This window comes from Podarcis gaigeae (genome assembly GCF_964106915.1).
Source record: "Podarcis gaigeae genome assembly, chromosome: 6".
NCBI classification, from domain to species: domain Eukaryota; kingdom Metazoa; phylum Chordata; class Lepidosauria; order Squamata; family Lacertidae; genus Podarcis; species Podarcis gaigeae.
This window is the reverse complement of record NC_139682.1, coordinates 96,350,098-96,370,788: the sequence shown is the minus strand read 5'-3', so window position 1 is coordinate 96,370,788 and position 20,691 is coordinate 96,350,098. Positions and strand designations below refer to the sequence as shown.

At 43.7% G+C, this 20,691-nt stretch overlaps 1 protein-coding gene and 1 long non-coding RNA gene across 2 annotated transcripts in view; one reads left to right on the top strand and one right to left on the bottom strand.

The window, feature by feature from the left end:
* LOC310846878 overlaps positions 1-20,691 on the top strand; it is a 196,623-nt gene that overhangs the window by 171,260 nt on the left and 4,672 nt on the right. The window lies entirely within an intron of this gene.
* TADA1 (transcriptional adaptor 1) lies at positions 1,265-16,167 on the bottom strand. Its single transcript, XM_083743973.1, has 9 exons — positions 16,094-16,167; positions 14,633-15,124; positions 11,628-11,719; positions 9,959-10,024; positions 7,349-7,446; positions 4,798-5,007; positions 3,324-3,475; positions 3,058-3,220; positions 1,265-1,976 (listed from the first exon to the last, which is right to left on the bottom strand). Exons 2-9 carry the CDS (start codon positions 14,704-14,706, stop codon positions 1,824-1,826), a joined length of 1,008 nt encoding a protein of 335 aa, XP_083600099.1. The 5' UTR covers positions 14,707-15,124; positions 16,094-16,167; the 3' UTR covers positions 1,265-1,823.

The following is a 20,691-nucleotide window of genomic DNA, read 5'->3' as shown; positions in this document are numbered from 1 at the left end:
TTTGGCACAATCCTGCTTCCTGATCTGTCTGAAGAAGTGAGGAATACTTCATGCCAGCTGTTGCCCCATCTATCCCCTCAGCAAACCAAGGCACTGCCAAGTGGGAGCATTTAGGAGCAACTCTGTCAAGTGCTTGAGACACACTCACCATTTCAGAAGATAGCCACAGAACAGACCCACCACGTACAACAGCAGAAGAGTGCTCAGTCATGAGAGAAAAAACACTTGGGTTCCCATACAGTAGTGTGTTTTTCCCAGGAGAGAGGGGTGCAGCCTTCTAGCAGACCCTGAGTCTAGGATACATCGTTTTTGTGTCCTCCTTTTCACATCAGAAGAAAGAAAATTTATACTAGTCTTACTGGACATAGAATCCAAAGTAGCACTGGAGATCTAGCATTGCTCAGGTCCCGGTTCAAACTCCAGTTTAGCCATGCTATCAAACAAACAAAGCCTGTGGGGGGAGCGTGTTCAAAGAGCTTCATGCACGTTAGCGGGTAATCCTTACAACAGCCTGAAAGGCAAGTTGGTTAACATCCCCATATTGCAAATAGAGGGTTCAGTGTGTAGCTTGCCTCAGGCCACCCAGAGTATTCATTGCTGAGGTGGGATTTGAACCAGGAACATTTTCATTTGTAACTCAGTCACAGAATCACAGAACTGTAGAGTTGGAAGGGACCCTGAGGGTCATCTAGTCCAACCCTTTGCAGTGCAGGAATCTTTTGCCCAATGTGGGACTCAAACCCATGACCCTGAGATTAAGAGTCCACTGACTGAGCTATCCCAGGTAAAATCTATTAGCTACCACATGACACCAGTGCAATTGGATTTCAACAAGTCATTATTACCAAGCTTCAAATTCCCACCTGTTTAATAGGGATCAAGAGCAAAACGTTTAATTCTGTGCATGTTTACTGAGAATTAAGCTGCACGAACATAGTGGCACTTACTTCTGAGCTAACATACACAAGGTTTGGGCTGAAAGGCTGATGGAAGCATGTTCCATTGAAATCAGTGAGACTTGCTTGCAAATAAATCTAACAATAGTGCTGAAAGGCAACATGGCTAATTTGGGGCAGTCTAGCACATTTGGGGTTGATTTTTCTTTGGTTTTATGAACTCTCTATGCTTAAATTACTTTTCAGCAACACTGTAATGAAAAATTCATGTTCAAGGGAATGCATTGGTGATTTGCCACTCTGACAGTAGCTAGTACTTGTTTTACTTGTTTCATTTGAAACAAAAAAAATGAGATAAAAAGATTCTCTTTTATGAGAATTGTCTTACAGCCAATTTTATTAACGTGGATCAATATTTTCCCCTTTTGTCATACATTATATAAACCCAACACAAAAGCTCTTTGCTATGTACAAAGCTCTTTGCTACAGTTGCAAAGGCACCCCAGGGCAGCGGCTCAAACTGCAGCCCTAAAACTTGGCAACTCTAAGAACCAGCCTCCGTCAATCTCTGGCCACAATCCTTCATTCCATGAAGGGAATAATAACAGGAACAGGTTCTCCACACCAAACAATGTCACTTTCCTTTTCCACAGTGACACAGAATGACTGCCGTGCACTGTGATTAAAAGAGGGTGCCGGGGCAAGGCATAAGCATCGCTGAGGCACGGCTCTTTTATCCTTTCTAGAAGCAAGCACAAAGCACTCTGGTTTCTCAAGTAATATTTCCATAGGAAAGAAGTCCACATTTCCACTTGGGAAAGCTGGCACAATAATGCAAGTCCTGTGATCCCAAAGTCAAAATGCCCAACTGGCAGGTCCAGGAGATACCAGCCCAGCCGATCGTCAGCACTGGCCACTGCTTCCGCCTCAGCATGTCAGGAGGCCTTCCTTTGCAGCCAGCCGCTGCCGATGGATCTTGTCCTGCTGCAGCTCCTCGTGGTTTGGGTGCCAGAGCTTCAAGATGATCCTTTCAATATTGAGGGCATAGACTGTGTGTGCAGGAACCACTTCTCGGTGGACCTACAGGTTACATATGAGGAAATTTTGTTAGCAACATATTCTCAACGTAAAAGGCCTAAAATGTCCAACTGGAACTAATTGTGTGTTTCTTATTCTTAGTGCTGCATACACTACATAATCCCCAGTCCAAGGGACAAAGAGTGTTTGATGCATGTGCCAATTAATTTTTCAAGATATACCTCCTTCCTTTTGGGAAGGGCAGAATGTGTGCTCTGCACACAGAAGGTCCCGCGGGGGTTCAGTACCCAGCATCTACAGTTGGGGCTGCGAGAGGCCCCTGTCAGAAATCGTGGACTTCTGCTGTCTGTCACTGTAGACAGCACTGAGTTAGATGGAATGATAGTCTGACTCAGAATAGGGCGGCTTCCTATGTTCCTAGCATACAGTTTGGGAATTACTGTACCAAGAACGGTAAGGGGAATATGACCATGTGTTACACAACATGCATAGCTAAAAAGTGAGTTGTTGCCCTGTCCGATAATGTTCGCGATTCATAGAAAGATGGCTTGATAAGTGTATGTAAGATCAGAAGTACAGTGGTGCCCCGCAAGACGAATGCCTCGCAAGACGAAAAACTCGCTAGACGAAAGAGTTTTCCATTTTTGAGGTGTTTTGCAAGACGAATTTCCCTATGGGCTTGCTTCGCAAGACGAAAACGTCTTGCGAGTTCTTGCGAGTTTTTTCCCTCCCCCCCCCTTTTTCTAAGCCGCTAATAGCCGCTAAGCCGCTAATAGCGCTAATCCACTAATGGCCGTGCTTCGCAAGACAAAAAAACCGCTAGACGAAGAGACTCGCGGAACGAATTATTTTCGTCTTGCGAGGCACCACTGTACATAGAGTGGGGACTGGGCCTGTTTGCCTAAATTTTGGGAGCTTCAGTAGAAAATTAAATTTAGTTCGCTGGAAAATCTAAAACAGTTGCTGGGTTAACAGCTAGATACAACCTGGAAGTTTATGTAGTGCATATGCACTTACACAGAAAAGAGCATTTCCTTCCTACAGTCCCAAGGTTACTTATGTTGGGGTTTTGCCAGAAAACACGCTCTCCAAGTCAAGCTAGCTAGCAGAATAAGGAAGTTACCTGCAGAGCTTCGAAGAGGTCGTACATGTTGACTGGTGGCAGAGTTGCTGGAGAGGTGTCCCCAGAACATGCTAGGAGTAGGGCGGCTTGCTGCTCAGCATCATCAGGAGGTGGGTGGGAAGCAAGGTTTTGACCAGGAGGGGGAGCTAAGCATGTGGGAGGGCTAGAAAAAGAGAAATAGGGAGGGGAAAAGGAAAGAATGAAAAACGGTAGTTTCATATTCTAAAGTTCTGTCCTGCACCACATTAAAATAGGTACTTTCTTACCACTCATTTAAGTTGTTGTAAGCAATAACACTATTCTTCAGATAAGGTTGTGGGTTCACATTGCTTCCAAAGGCATACTTGAAGTGACCATCTCTGAGACGGTAGGCCTTTCTCCTTGATATTATAGATGCAAGGATATCCTTAAGATGCTTCTGCAGAGATAGAACTCATATTTACTGCTCATGATGAGTACCAAGAACAATTTCCAGTTCCCATCCTGTGATTATTACATTGTAAATACTTTGCACGACACCCAAGCCTGAAACCAGAACACCCACTGGCCAGGCTGCAGAGCTTTATGCCAAAGAAATTGCAGACTGAATTGTTACCCAGAAGCAACCCAGGGAATCAATGCATCTCATTAGCATAGCCACACATCAGCCTGATCCAAATCTACACAACCTATCTTCTAAGAAGGTGACCCTGGCAGACTTAGTGTCAGAACCCCCACTCTAAGCAGCAACAGGGACTCTGACTCATAACTGAAATGAGGAGGGATGGCCACAGTTATTGGACTGGCGGCACTGCTGGAAACTGGCATAAGCCTCTTAGGAACTTTTGCTAATTCATGTTTGCCGTGTTCCACTATAAAGGCAGGGAGGAGCAGAAGAAATAGTGGCCCCAGAGTTGACATCAAAAGCAGATAATAGACTAGGGGAGATGAATCCCTATCTTAACTTCCCCAACTTCACTCCCTCACAATCTGTCACCCACACTCCTTTATCCTCCAGCCCAGCGTACTTCCAGAGGTGCTTGAAGCAAAGAGAATGGGAACCTCAGGTGGAGACGGGTTCAATTACCCTCACCCACAGTCTGATGCAGGATGAAAGCCCCTTCATTCTGTTTTATATCAGAATGGGATAGGCATGTGAGAAACAAGCATAAGGTCCTGAATTCTGCAGACACTTTTTGCAAATCACAGGCCTAATGCTCACATAGGTGCTGCCTCTTCTCTGTATTCACACTGAATCATCACAGAAAAGCAGAAGGCAAGTCAGTCCCTGTACTTGTGAGTGTGGTAGAGCCTGGTTGATCTTTGGATCATGGCCAATGCACATATGTACAACTAAGAGCTAAAAAAAAAGAGAGAGAGAGAGAGAGAAAGCAAAAAGGTTGAGATGCTTAGAAATCCAAGGCAGGGAGTCAGATTTTCATCAGAACCAGATATGGCTTTGTTTTCTTTCATTCAGCACTTATGCCAGTATTAAATGCTTTATAAAGTCCAAGTTTGTATGCCAGCAGTTACAGAAAAATCTCAGCCTGCCTTACTCATACTCTGAGAAATAACACCAAAAGTGCTATCATATATGCTTGCAAAGGCTGGTTTTGTTTTGTTTTTTGTTTTGTTTTGTGGGTATCTGTTTTGTTTATTTCTATAGTGATAGCTAGTTTTAATTCCATACCATACACAAAATAAGACGTTTTCTGCCTGCAGCAAAACCAGGGCCACATTTTTCCTTCTGTGTTATCTCACCTCCACAGCATAGACAACAACTGTCACTGCCTCTTCAGTGACATTATCCAGTCCGTGCTCATAAGCAGTGACAATCATCCTTCCCTCCAGCTGGCCCCAAGTGGGAAGCATCATTGTATGTGAACAGAGCTTCAGATCATCATCTTCTTGGGGGTCCTTGGCCACAAACTGCTGAGCTCCAGATAATGGATTCTGAGGCTGGAATCGGTGCTGTTAAGTATAACAATACATTTCAGCTGTCTAGGCTAAAACACTGAGCGAGATTAAATAATGCTCCATTTGGACACATAACCTGCCACTTTCTTAAGACTTCAGAGAGATAAGAGAAATTAAACACATTATTTTATCATAGCAGCCCCCTAAACTGCAATCCTATACATGAAGAAAGCCCTACAGAGTTCAACAGTACACACTCTGGGATAAGTGCATATAGGACTGAACTCTTAAGGATATAGATCACATCTGCAGCTCCACAGAAATACACAAAAACAGGGTGGTATCCAACTTCTTACTGGGCATTTCACAATTATTCCTACCCAGTTTATTTATGTATGCATTCTTATCATGTTTTTGCAATTTTATCACTAGCACGTACGTTTATACAGTCATACCTCATGTTACGTCTGCTTCATGTTACGTTCTTTCAGGTTATGTCCCACGGCAACCTGGAAGTACCGGAAAGGGTTACTTCTGGGTTTTGCCGCTTGCGCATACGCAGACGCGCAAAACGACGTCATGCACATGCGCAGAAGCGACGAATCGCAACCCGCGCATGCGCAGACACGTCGCTGCGGGTTGCGCTCTTTTGCGAACGGGCCTCCGGAACAGATCCCGTTCGCAACCAGAGGTACCACTGTACATGAGTTTAGTCTATTCAGCTATTCAATCTATTGTGTAACTAATTCTCAAAGCAATCTTCTTCTGTCTAGGCCTCTTTTATATATTTGCACATTAAATAAACTTCTTAGTTGCAAGTTGTGAGAGACAGGAGGCCTCTTGAGCATTTTTTTCCCATTTATTTGAGTATAAGATAGAACTCTACCAATTTTAACCATATGGGTGGTTATGCTGATTTTATTAATGTAAGCAATTTGTAGGCTACTTTTAGTGTTTGTTTTTAAAAAAGGAATTAATAAAACAAAAAATATTGTAATGTTTTTCCTTTTGAATTGAACATAATTCCCTTCACGTAGCCTCCATAGTTGAGAGCACATTCTTTGCACCAAAAGCAGAGAATATTGTTTCTCATTAATCTCACTTGCACTTTGCAGAGTCCCTATCTTCATGCTTGTGGAGAAGAGATTGATAATATTAAAACTGTATCAGAAGACACCTCAAACACCAGAAGGGGCAAAGCATGACTTGGCATGTTGGAGGTGCGTCCTTAATACCCATACATCTTTAGAACTGCTGCTAATAATGACATCTACTGGCTCCCTAAGCTATTCTGCTCTTCTCCTTCCCTTTTCCTCCTCCATCCAAGCTCATGCAAAAGCCTTTGAAATTACGTTATGCAAATTTGCCTGTCCTTTAAGGTTGGCTGTTGCATCTCTCTTATGTGTGCCACTGACGGCCTTCTGAGGGCTTCTGCTGCAGTGGCGCCTCATATGTAGAACTCCCTGCCCCAAGAGGTTATCTTCCCCTTTATTTGTGTTCTGCCAGCAACTGAAAACTTTCCTTTTAAAACAAGCTTTATTTATTTTATTTCATACAATTTATACACCACTTGATTGTAAAATAATCTCAAAATGGTTTACAAAAAAGATAAATCAATAAGAAAAGTTAACAACAATTATTTAAGACTATCCTAAACTTTTAAAATAACAATATACAAAAAACAGATTAAAACTCACATCAATTTCCTAAGCATCTGGATAGGATTGTCTTAAAAAAATGTTCAGTGAAAGCACCTGCCTGATATCAATAGGCAGGGAGTTCCAGAGAGCAGGTGCTGCCACACTAAAAGATTGAGTTCTTAAAAATGCAGAATGGTTATTAAGTGGCACCTATACCAGGGCCTGTTCCACTTTTGATTTTATTGCTACTCAACTGTATCAGTTGCTGGTGCTGCTCTTTTGGTGTTTGCTTTCAGCTGCTGTTTCTGGCTTCATAATTTGTATTCTAATAGTTGGGTCATTGTTGATTTTGTGTTTGCATTTCATTTGCATGCCACTTTGAGCAACTCCTTTGGGAATGGCAAAAAGTGGGGTATTCATACTTTTAAAAAAAAAAATTCAAAGAAGTCTGCCAAGTAACCGTTGGCCAAAATTCCAGTCCCAGGTCGAGTTCTTCCCTTTGCTCTGCCAACATCATTATCTGAAACATTTCCACACTGCTAAACCACCTCAGTGGCTACCACTGGTGGAGGTGTGGAAATGCACGGCGTAGGGATGCGCCTGGTGAACTGTACTAAAGGTTTTGGAGGGTGTGTCGGGAACTTGAGCTGGGGCTGCTATTTATGATAGCAGCTCTGCATTTCTTATCATTTTGGTTTCCAACATCTAGGCTTAGTTTTCCTCTTTCTAATGCATGTAAGAATGGACAAACTTACATCAAACTTCTGCCGAACGGAGGAAAACTTTTTCTTCCCCTTGGGCTTCCCTGGTTTTGTTGCACAACCTCCTGTCCATGGCAGAGAGCCAGCACCCTCTGGAAATGGGAAAAAAGGAAACAGTAAGTCTTAGATTTGGTAAGGATCTAAACCTCCATTGCACCCTGCCCAATTTAAATATCCTGGTCATCACCGTCTATCACAAATGCCAGAGGTTGCTTATGCTCTACTCCAGCAACCTCAGCTTCCCAAACCACAGTTCCCACTTTTCTGGGCTGAGCTATTTTCTGCTACTCACACCCAGCATCACACTCATGTCTCTGAACCACAGTCAATATATTTTATAGTGTGCTCTCTGGAGCAAAAGGGCTCCTTTTTATTATGTGTTTATACATTACTTACATCAGTGGGGCACTTAACTGGTTGTGATACTGAAGAATGGCATACTTTGCAGCATAAAGTTTGAAGTCCAGCGCAAAGTTTGGCAAAATGAGGAACACAGCTGGGTTACCCTGGTGAGAGTACAACTGCTAGAAAGCTGGGGTGAGGAGAATCAGGGGGAGCACAGGACCACCAGGGCTCCCCACAGCACCATATTGTGGCAAAAGCTCAATGGACATGGAAGAGAAATGATTACACAGAGACAGAACATGAATCTCAGTGACACTTGATAAATAAGAGTGTGCTGCTTCAGGGCATAACAAAAGCATTTTTGAAGAGAGATAAAAATAGCCCCCCTTGACTTATGATAATTTGTCGTGAGTCAAAGAAGAGCAAATTGTCATCTTCTCTTGCAAGCTCCAAACTGTATTTTAATCACTTTCACAATAAGTCTTCTACCTTACTCCCTGAAGGACTTCTGGAGAATGTTCTGTGTGTGGCAGCTCACAAATCTACCCAATTAGACAGAATCAAGGCAAGTCTTTTTTCCCAACACATTCAGGATCAGACTTGTACTTCTGAAACTGAATTCTGAAAAACAGGTAAAACTGCAGTCTCAAGCACACTTACTTTCATTTCAAGTAAATGTGCTTATGAGTGTGTTGCTTCCACTATCCTGACTTTACTGTGTAGGTTATGCTCAACATAAGGTTTATTTAATCTTAAGACAAGCAAAATATGGGCATTTCAACCTGTTCCTACAAACTAGGTATGCTGCTCAGACCTATTAGTCCCACTGTACAGGGTTATGATGAAGCTGGCAGACTGCTCACAATTAGCTCAAAGAGAAATCAACCCAGATGGTTTGCACTTGTCATGCGTGGGGCTGATGAGAGGATGAAAGTCTCCAGTTTCTTCTGGGGGCTTTTAAGCCTGAGTCATAGAAAGGGAGGAGGAGGATAAAGAGATTTGGTGAGCAATCTACCTGCATCCCCAGGTGAGGAAGCCTGAGAGAAAGGCAGGAAAAAGTACAGGTACCCAAAGATCTGAGGGTATGATCACAGTGCAATGATCACAGCTGCAATCGTGGGTAGAGGGGGAACTGTTGGCCTTCCAACCAGTCAATCAAGTTTGATATCACCTTTTCCTATTTGCAGATATTTATGGTGAGGCAGCCTAAGGAAGCATTCTAGGAATAGCTACAACTGTCCTATTTAAAAGAGACGACTCCCTGGAAAAGACCCTGATGTTGGGAAAGATGGAGGGCACAAGGAGAAGGGGACGACAGAGGACGAGATGGTTGGACAGTGTTCTCGAAGCCACAAACATGAGTCTGATCAAACTGCGGGAGGCAGTGGAAGACAGGAGTGCCTGGCGTGCTCTGGTCCAGGGGGTTACGAAGAGTCGGACACGATTAAACAACAAACAACAACAACGTCCTATTTAAAAAACCACAGAGAGAAATGAATGCTGCTTCTGTGTGCTTCATTCCAACTCCCGTGCCAAGGCTTAATATGAAAACTTCAGGGTCCCTCCTCTATTCATATGTGCCCCACTTTCCTGGGTCTATTCATTCTGCAGTACACATCTGCAACTGAAGTTACTTATCAATAGCATCCTTAAGATCCCTGCCAATGTCATTTACAATGATGAAAGATATATATATTTCCAGGTTTCAAAGAAAGCTATTTTGGGAAGGAAGCAGCTCTATTGGTTTCTGAGAAGTACCGTATTGGCTTGAATACAAGCAGCACCTGAATATAAACCGCATCTTTAAAATTGGAGGGAGGGAAAGAAAAAAAGAAAATATACCCAAATATAAGCCGCTCCATTCCTTGCTGCTCCTGGCTGCATACGGGGGGGGGGGGGGGGGCGGGGAGCTGAGCTGCGTTGCCGGTGGCTTTTCCCCGTCCTCGCTCTCTCCCTTCCCGACCTTGGGGGAGAGGATGGGGGACTACACGTAGGGCGGGCACCACTTTGCCACACTCCTGGCGCTGTTTGCCCTGCCCTCCTGGCTGCATACCATAAGGTTGCGAATATAAGCCGCAATTTAACTTTTCAGGGTAAGAATTTTGGAAACAAGTGAGGCTTATCAGGCCAATATGGTAAAACAGACTCAGCATGCATCTAACCATACTAAAATGAATATTAGAATTGCTGCTGAAGTAAACACACTACAGCTCTTTCTCCTAAAGTCCAGGTGCATGAGCATTTTAACAGTCGACTTACCAGGTGCAGAAACCAAGATCTGGCATCGTGTGAGAATAGCCAACAGGAAGTCATTGTGAGAATGGACTGCCAAAAGAAAAGAAGTCCACATAAAGATGTCAGCAAGCCATCTTACAAGAAAACATGCACTTGCCTCAGCATCATATAGTAGCATGGAAGATGCCCCTTGAGTCTACACAGCAAGTACAGAACTAGATACAGAACTAGAGGTGCTTGAGCAATGCCTGATGCAATCTCAGAAACCAAAGGGGTGGCTAAACATTGTCTTCATTGATCATGGTGCCATTTCAGTGCCCTATAGTTCAATCCACCCCATGGCCTGCTCATAGCTGAATCATCTCATTACTGTACAGTATTGCAGCTAACCCCCAGGTTCAGCACGAGATTCATGGAAGCCACATAGAGCAACTCACATATATTGGATTGATCTTTATTACGGCCATTGGCCCGTTACACGACAGTTTCCCATACCAACATATTATACTTAAACCTCCAAATTTAAAATCGCCAAAACTTACAAAAGACAAACAGTAACCGAAGCAAAACAAAAACAAAAACCACCATCATACATTACAATAAATTTGTAACCTATACATCGCCCTCTGCTCATAAATTAATCAAGGATATCAATGGTGATATCGCCTAAAACATAGATCATGGTTTAAAACAATGGTGATATCACCTAAAACATAGGTCATGGTTTAAAGGGGTTATCCGAATCACACAGGAGACCGTTTCTCTTCTTTAGGGATAGGACGCTGATCAGGAATCTGGCAACCATGAGTGATTTTAGGGGGTCATCATCAATTAGTAGGTATCTCAGTTTGGCTTCAATCGTATCATCGGCAATTCCCTTAAGATATTGAGCAAGAAACTTGCTCCTGGCCGGTAAGTGAAAAGCACAGTCAAAAATTATGTGATGCAACGATTCCGGTGCCCCACAATTACAATCACATAAGAGCGATATCTGTCCATTGGAGAATTTATTTCTCAGCACGTTCGATGGGAAGGTGTTGAATCTTGCCTTTACAAAGGCATATCTATGAGCTGAGGAAGTTAAGGAATTCAAATAGTTTGGGAGCCTTAAGAGGGGTAATAAACCAAGATTTAGAGGTGAGCAGGTACCATTGCCCAAGATCATTTTCTGCTGCAAGTCCATCTCCTCTAGCTTACAGGTTACTGTTCTTTTAGCTGGGACTACGCCTGCCAACCTAGCAGTTCGAAAGCACCTCCGGGTGCAAGTAGATAAATAGGGACCGCTTACCAGCGGGAAGGTAAACGGCGTTTCCGTGTGCAGCTCTGGCTCGCCAGAGCAGCGATGTAACGCTGGCCACGTGACCCGGAAGTGTCTCCGGACAGCACTGGCACCTGGCCTCTTGAGTGAGATGGGCGCACAACCCCAGAGTCTGTCAAGACTGGCCCGTACGGGCACGGGTACCTTTACCTTTACCTTTATGTCCTGCTCTAGTAATTTGGATGGGGAGATTCCCATTGCCGTTATTTTCAGCTGTAAATTTTTTACCCATGGGCTCTGGAAATCATCTCTCCACATACACTGTATCAAGTATCAAGTACAAGTTTGGGAGATTGTGCCATAGAGATAACCAGTGACAAAGTATGTGCTTCTACAGAGCATTTTCCAGGAGCAACTCACATATAGTTTTCTTACCATTGTCTTGTGTGAGGAGCCTCCGTGCTTCTAGGTCAAACTCTTCTTTGCTGATCTTTTGCTTAAACCACAGCTTCAAATTAGCCCAGTATCTGTGAAATATATAAATAATGTACCCTCAATCCTAGCCTTCGCTTCTCAACAATCTACTCTTTCCCTCTTCAACCCTTTAGGAGAGGCTATCATGCAGCTTCATACATTAGAGCAGTGGTGGCCAAACTTGGCCCTCCAGCTGTTTGGGGACTACAATTCCCTTCATCCCTGACCACTGGTCTTGTTAGCTAGGGATGATGGGAGTTGTAGTCCAAAAACAGCTGGAGGGCCAAGTTTGGCCGCCACTGCATTGGAGGAACCTCAGGGGTTATTTCGTCCAAAGATGAGCAGAACTTCAATCAGAGTTAATAAATTTAAGGAACAATTTGACCATCAGGACTCTCTGTTGAATATCAGAGCCTGGAAACAGAACATAGCACTATGGAAAATTATGTAACTGCAATACTCAATCTGAAAATAATAAAGTCGAATTTTACACCTCAAGTCCCTGGCTCCAGCATAATCCTACGTGTACTAATTACACAATCCAAAGAAAGCAGCTGGAAATTGCCATGGAAGTGATTCAGTTTATGCTGGCTTTTTTCAATGTTTCCCCTGGGGTAATTAAAAATTGTGTTCTTTGCAATTAAAGCATGGTTATATTAAGGGCTTTCTTTCTTTTTTAAGAAAAAGAGGTACTGGAACTTGTTGGCCATCTTTTAGGGGGAGGACGTCTCTTCTTCGCCTGCTTGCCCCACCGCCATGGGAGAAAAATAAAACAGGTAGGTAGTCTTTCAACAACTGGTCTACATTGCAAGCCATAACTGACTTTGTCACAACTGCCTCTCCCCCACCCCACCGTCATGTACTGCCCCCCTAAAAAATAATAATTCTGGGCATTTCAATTCAGTGAAGGGCTGGTAGATCTCTGCCCTAGTAATTCTTGTCTGTTTTGTTTTAAATATATACTAAGCTGCAACAAGAAAATCTGTCTACGGACGAATGCCAGCAGGAAGATCAAGGCAATTAACCAACAACCAGTTTAAATTGGCATTAAACAATATTAGCTGAAAGACAAAATATTACATAAAGAAACTTACAAATGTTACATTGGGCATCACAGAATTACCTATTACTGAAAGTAGAAACTAGCTTCACCTTTCCCACCTACCCCTTTCCCCTATATACCATGTGTTCTTTGAAATATTGAGGCAACTCAAATAAGCTTATCCCAGGGCCGGTCCAATAAAATTATTTATAATTTTATTTTCAGCTTTTACAAATATTTTGACAAGAAAAACAGAATCTTTACAAATCTAATTTACTTCCGCCTCGACTTCCCTCCCCTCCTTTCTGAGGTTATTTATTTCATATCTTTTTATTACTGCATATCCAATTAAAATATATTTACAAATTTTTCCTTATCTTCCCCTTAATTGTCTCTTACTGCACGTTTCTATATCAGTCCCACTAATGTTTTAATTTGTTTACAGTGTGTCTTCAAATAGTTCAATACATTTCCCCATTCTATTTTAAAAAGAAGAGAAGAGTGGTCCTTGAGCTTTGGGCACCTAAGGTGAACTACAAAATGCTCCTCTGCAGATGCAGCCATTTCTGCCACTGTTGCAGTGGGCAATGCATTCCTTGGAGGCCACATCTGCTACCCTTGCGGATCCTGCCACCCAAGGTGGTCACCTCACCTTGCCTCATGGCTGGGCCGGCCCTGCAAGGTTTATATTCTCTCCAGAACAGGGCACTGTGCTCTTATTTAGATATTCCTATTCTATTAGACAAGCCTACCCAGATGTTTAGGGACGCGGGTGGCGCTGTGGGTTAAACCACAGAGCCTAGGACTTACTGATCAGAAAGTCGGCGGTTCGAATCCCTGCAATGACAGGGTGAGCTCCCGTTGCTCGGTCCCTGCTCCTGCCAACCTAGCAGTTCGAAAGCACGTCAAAGTGCAAGTAGATAAATAGGTACTGCTCTGGCGGGAAGGTAAACGGCGTTTCCGTGCTCTGCTCTGGTTCGCCAGAAGCGGCTTAGTCCTGCTGGCCACTTGACCTGGAAGCTGTATGCCGGCTCCCTCGGCCAATAAAGCGAGATGAGCGCCACAACCCCAAAGTCGTCCGCAACTGGACCTAATGGTGAGTTTCACAGTCTATTCCATTTTGGTTCTCTGCCTCTCTCTCTCTCTCTCTCTCTCTGGGTGTGTTTTTAATTAGGGTTGTAAAAAAAAGTAAGTGCTGATTTTTATTGTTTTCATCTTTTTTTTTTAACCACCTTGAGAGGTCCCTCCACGTGCACCTGCTTGCCCGCTTGCAGGTGCCCATAAGCCCCATTCCGCATGTGTGGGACCCCGATTGCGGAGTGTGGCGGCGAGCCTTTGGAACTCCCTGCCTCTGGAGACCGAGCAGGCTGCGCTCTTCTGCACCTGCTCAAAACACACCTGCTTGGGCAAGGTTAGACCCAAACGTGTGGAAATGCTGAAGTGAATTTTGATCCATTCTGCTGGTATTTTCACTTTTAAGTAAGTCGGCTTGTGAACTTCCCTCGATTTCATTCTCTTTTCCCTAGACCGCGGGGAGGTTTGGTTCGTTTGCTTTTCGTACGGTGGAGCGATATGTAAATGTTATGAAAGAAATAAAACGAGAACGCTCTTTCCGCTCGACGCCACTTGGATGCCGGCAGCGAGATATCGGCGAGGAGAGATTCGGGGCGCCGGAACAAAGAAATGAGAATGCGGGGAGGCGCCTCCCGAAGCGAGCTGGGCTCGGGGGCCGCGGAAGGACTCGGGCAGTAGCCGCCCGTCCACCCAGCCACCCACCTATTTGTGAGCCGCCCCGGCAACGCCCGCCCCGCGGGTGCGAGGGACAAATCGAGGCCGGCGCTCGGGCACGGCCTACTAGGCCCCTCGCGCAGGGCGCGGCGGCTAAGCGGCCGGAGGGGCCGAGAGACAGAAGGTCCTCACTCACTGCTTGACGTTCTCGCCCAAAGCCTCGCTCAGGTTCTTCTTGGCCGCCTCCAGCTCGCTCACGTAGGTCGCCATGGCTCCGGGCGCCGCCCGCCCGCCCGCTCCGTTTGGGCCGGCCGGCCCCGGCGCGCCAACCGCAGAGATGATCCTTGACGGATTCGTTTTGCTTTTTGGTTTCGCAGCTCCCGGCCGTAATTCCTCCGCTCCTCTCGCGCTCCCAGAGTGACTGACTGCCTCTGACTCGTATAGAATCCGAGAATCGTAGAGCTGGGAGGGACTCGAGGGTCATCTAGTCCAACCCCCTGCCATGCAGGAATCTCAGCAGAAGCCTCCACAGCTGCTTAATGAACCTCCAGAGGAGGAGAGTTTCCCACCTTCCTAGGAGGTGGAGGGAAGCTGGGTGCTGAGGAAAAGCTGAACTAGGGTTCGGGGCTGCTGTTCTTGGATGTACTGTAGCCATCTCAATTAACCGGAATATGTTCTTAAGTCACACCTGCTAATAGGGAGAAGGGCAAAATTCAGATCATATTGCAGGGACAGCCAAGTGGCCACAAAGTAATTTTATCTAGCAACTGGCAAACAGCTTTTAATCAAAATGTGGCAGAAAACATTCCCACTCCTAAGAAACATCTTTATGATTTTTAAGAGATGAGAAACACTAAACACTTCAATGTTAATACTTCAATGTTACATCGCTCTTTGTGATGTGCACAGACCCAACCAGCCCGAGCGCATGTGCGCCATATGCAAAAAGCTCTTACCTTTAGGTGGTGGCCAACAATTCCCTACAAGCTGAGCACCTCTGGTTGGGGAAAATACATTTCTAGCCCCTGAAGCAGATATCTGTTTTAGTGTTTTAACTTAAATATGTTTTAAAGTATGGTTGTGATTTTTTTTTCTTGCTTTATCTTTTCATAAACCATTTTGAGGGGGTTTTTTTACCACTAAGTGGTGTAAAATTTTATGACTATATGCCACCCTTCATCCATGCAACAATAATAACAATAATAATTTATTATTATTATAATAATAATTTATTATTCATACCCTACCCATCTGGCTGGGTTTCCCCAGCCACTCTGGGCAGCTCCCAATCAAATATTAAAAGCACAATACAGCATTAAACATTAAAAGCTTCCCTAAACAGGGCTGCCTTCTTTTAAAAGTAGGATAGTTGCTTATTTCCTTGACATCTGATGGGAGGGCATTCCACAGGGTGGACGCTACCACCGAGAAGGCCCTCTGCCTGGTTCCCTGTAACCTCACTTCTCACAGCGAGGGAACCGCCAGAAGGCCCTCGGAGCTGGACCTCAGTGTCTGGGCAGAACGATGGGGCGTATTAATTCAGCGTATTATTATTGTTATTGTTATCTGATCCACATCATCAGCGTCTCCCCCAAAGACTCCTGGGAACTATAGTTTGTTCACAGCATTAACCTCACAGAGCTTGAACTTCCAGCACCTTTTGTTGTTGTTTAGTCATTTAGTCGTGTCCGACTCTTCGTGACCCCCTGGACCAGAGCACGCCAGGCACTCCTGTCTTCCACTGCCTCCCGCAGTTTAGTCAAACTCATGCTGGTCTCTTTGAGAACACTGTCCCACCATCTGGTTCTCTGTCGTCCCCTTCTCCTTGTGCCCTCCATCTTTCCCAACATCAGGGTCTTTTCCAGGGAGTCTTCTCTTCTCATGAGGTGGCCAAAGTATTGGAGCCTCAGCTTCACGATCTGTCCTTCCAGTGAGCACTCAGGGCTGATTTCCTTCAGAATGGAGAGGTTTGATCTTCTTGCAGTCCATGGGACTCTCAAGAGTCTCCTCCAGCACCAGAATTCAGAAGCATCAATTCTTCGGCGATCAGCCTTCTTTATGGTCCAGCTCTCACTTCCATACATCACTACTGGGAAAACCATAGCTTTAACTATACGGACCTTTGTTGGTGTTACGGCAAAAATCTGGGTGCGAGGCTGCTCTGCCACCCAGCTCATCGGACTAAGTCCGTGGGTCCCTGCGGAGGAAAATGAGCTCAGCCGGAGACAGGAGCAAACTGCAGAAGATCCAAGTTTATTGCGCAACAGGTTCAAGGCGAGATTGAACAGTGAGAAAGGGGTGACATGAGTTTTTGAAACTCCCTCCATGTCCCAGAATACAGTGCAAAACACGTCATGAATACATTAAAGAGAGGTTTGGTTACACAGATTACATCATGAATATATTAAAGGGAGGTTGGGTTACACAGATTAACATATGGAGGAGGGAGGGGGGAATATGCAGAGCTACACCGGATTAACATAAGGAGGAGGGAGGGGGGAATATGCAGAGCTGGAGATATGCACAGATAAACACTTCCTGGGGATGAGAAAACAATAGTCCCAAATATGCATAGTCTGCCACCTGACATTGTCTGGAGGAAAGGCTGATCAGAGCAATTTGAAAGGATTAGGGTCTTGACACCTTGCTTGAGGGATTATGCTGGACAGGGGAGGTGTGATGGAGTCCCAGAGTAATTGAGCAAACTGGCACGCTGATTTTCTATGAATTTTATAGATTTTTGTCCCTTTCGACATTGACAATTGGAAATAAATTGATATATTGTAGCGAAGAAGAAGGTGAGGAAGACATGCCCCCCCCCTTCCGTAACAGTCCCCCATTCGGAGATAGATTTGCATTAAAGTTCTGTAAGAATTTGCAAATCTTTTCTCCGCACCCTAGATCTCGGTGAAGGTAGGGGTGCCCTGTGAGTGGGAATAGGCCCAATGGAAAAAGGGGGTGGGTTGAGCAGGGCAGCAAAGGAGGGAGCAACACGGACCAATACAATGTATGTGTATGTTATATAGATAGGCACTAAATAATAACTTTGTATCTACCGTACTAGATGTGTGGGTTTGTGCAAACCTGAAGGGGACTTGCAAGCCATGCCTCTTAAGGTCATTTGCAAGTATAGTAGTGCAGATAGCTGGATATAGGATATCGCATAAAGGAACACCTGTTGTATTTTGTTCAATAGTGGTCTATGCTTTACATTTAGCAGGAAGGTCCACTACTGACTGGAAAAAAAAATGCAGTTTGCTTTGCCCCCCGCCATTTTGTGTTCTCAGGTGTCAAGGTAGCTCTTCTGTGGTCTCACGTGTCACAGTAGTGGCAATCCCTGGTGAATCCACTTAGGGCTTTCATATTAGCCATGTTGCCTGGCACCCATCACAGCTGGCAGGTTTGGACACGTCCTGAGGGAAATGTCTTTACCTTGGCCTTTCTATGGGGTTTTATTTTAGAGGCTCTGGTCTTGCAGTCATGGGAAGTTGCTCACTTGCACTTAAAGGACCAAAAGCTAATTGCAGCCTGGATACACATGCCCAATTCACACTGGGTCCAATTTGAATTTATCTTGCCCCATGGTTCTTAACTCTTCAAACCAATCTGTTAAAAGAAAACCATTCTTAAAAGGGGCACTTGTCCAAATAAGTCAATTTAACTCTATAAGGGATCATTCCTGCTAAATCAAGGCATATACACCTTCCTGAAGCTTCTCCTTGGTAAAGCGAGTTTTAACACATTTTAAAATGGGTAGGGAAGGTTGGCAGTGTGCCAGGTGGGACAGCGAAATGTGGTTATCTAAACATTGAACTACACAATAGCCTGATCCATTAGAAAGCATAAAATGTATGAAAATCCTCCATTGGGGTATAAGGAATAAGGCAGTATACATTAAACATAAGACAATTACACACACACACACAAAAATTCCTCCCTTTGTGGAAATAACACTGTCAAACACATTTCAACATTCCTGCATAATAACACATAATACACAACAAACTAATTAAATATCAGTTGAATATAAAAGTCAAAAATGTCCTTGCAATTCAACTCCTCCCCTCTTTGTCAGCCCCACTTCCCCTTTGAAAGAAATTGCTGTGGCCACTTTGAAAACTTTGGTATCTGTTGTTGTTGCAGGTAATAAGTCTCGTGGTAGCGAAGCTTTTCATTGGATCTGTAGTAACACACTTGTAGAAGTGATATCCTGTAAGGACAGGGTGGACTTAAAAGACACCGTTAAAATAATAATAAAACACACACACACACAAACACACACACACAATGACCTATGAGGAACCAAAATAAATAAATGCTAAGACACAGAATTTTAAGAAATCTGAAGTAACAATGAAAATAAAAGAGTGTTTCTTGATGTGACAACATCGGCTAGAGTGTTAATAGCAAAATACTGGAAAATGACTTAATGGCAATGTAACTTTGTGCAAGTACCTTGAACAGCCAAAATGACAGAATTAATAAGAAATGCTCAGGCAAAAGGTAAACAAATACCATTCCACAAACAATGTTTGGTTATGCTTCGATTAATTTCATAGACATCATGGAAAAATGGATTAAATAAATGGAAACAGATTATTTATAACTTTAAAAGTGTCAAAGACACAAAGGGATGGAAGTCACTAATACAGCAGGGATTCCACAGAACAGAAAGAAAGTTGTTGTGGGAGGAAAAAGGGACAAACACTTTGTTATCGGGGTTCACATATCCTGTTAAAAGGGAAAATTATTTCATGTGAGAAGCCTGTCAGGAAATGCTGTTCCTAAAATGCACACAAACAAAGTCTGTGACTTAAATCCCATTGAGGGGTGGAATGCTTTGATATTTACCTGTGAAAAGAATTTGGCATGTTAAGATTTCAAACTTGAGACACATTAAGGGTGATTTCTCTCAATGGTTCCAAGTTTTACATAAACCTCCTCCCCCCCCCCTACAGTTCCCCCTCCTTCCTCTCTCTTCTTTTCCTATCTTTTTTTTTTAGCTGATCTAGTCTCTGTGCATGTGTGGAGTTCATGTCTCAGCAAATCTTTTATACTATTGAAATGTTGCATCTTTCGGCAAAATTAGAATTTGAATAAGGGAAGGGTAAGGAGTAGATTTTAAAAGAGGGTTAGATTTAAAACAAAAAAGAGAAACTCAGCAATTGAAGTATTCACCAACAAAAGCTAGCAATTTCAGCCCAAGCAAAGCGACTGCTTCCTTTATGTACAGGAAAGGGCTAATATCCCTCTGGCCATTCGTGGAACAATGCCGCGCCCTTATATATGGGAAAAAATGGCCAGAGAGTCAATTCATAGGATTTTTTTTTTTTTTTAACATTCTAAGTTATTTCGGCCTTACCATTTGCAGACAAAATTTTCCTGCCCCTTTATTTACAGGATTGGTCAAGGCCCATATGTATTTGTATGTGTTGAAACTTTGAATTGACTTTGAAGTCTGATTTTAAATAGTAGACAAAATGATAAACACTGTAATCACTGAAATGCTTGATATTACCAGTTGTGCTTCAAAACATCACAGCTTCACCTCTCACCTTTTAAAACTAAAGAGCAAAGCTAGGCTGAATTTCAACTCCATCACCACACCAGAATTTAAGAATTACCCTGCAATGCTTGCGGAAGGGACCCTGGGGTCATCTAGTCCAACCCTCCAAAATAAAGGATTCACAGCAAGATTTGTACTACACACACATACTTATGTACACAGGCACTACTGGGGAAGAGAGCACAATCAATGCTCCTATCATGTACTAGGGAAGAGGAAAATAAAAATTCCCAACTTTATACAGAACCCTTTAGCAGATCTTGAGATTAGTTTGAGTTTACTTCCTTAGACGTGCAAGTTCCTTAGAGTGCAAGTTCCTAGACAAATGATCTTTAAAGAAAGATTGAAGTGAACATTTTCTTAAGATAGGGAGAGGATCTCTTATAAAGCATAGTTAAAACAGCCATAGATTTGATTTAAAGGGAATACAAAAGTGACAATTTTTCCTGAATTTGCAGAGGAATAGTAAGCCTAATCTGAATTTGCAGAGGAATAGTAAACCTAATCTATGCCCCCCCCCCTTTTGCAGTTTCCTTTAAAGGAAGCTTACTCGGAAGTAAATTTACCTGGCACAGAAGAAGAGGAAAGAAAAAAAACCCTGAAAGAGACAGAATGAAACAAGGGGGGGGGGGCATTTTCTAAGAAAAGAGGCTTGATATCAGGAGCCTTACAATAACTCTTCTGTCCAA

Bases quoted from the DNA above. Each gene is read 5' to 3' on its own strand.
- TADA1 (XM_083743973.1), bottom strand. From the start codon at position 14,706: ATGGCGACCTACGTGAGCGAGCTGGAGGCGGCCAAGAAGAACCTGAGC. The intron at 11,720-14,632 runs GTGAGTGAGGAC...TATATTTCACAG, and splicing joins TTGGGCGAGAACGTCAAGCA to ATACTGGGCTAATTTGAAGC. The intron at 10,025-11,627 runs GTAAGAAAACTA...TTCTTTTGGCAG, and splicing joins GCTCCTCACACAAGACAATG to TCCATTCTCACAATGACTTC.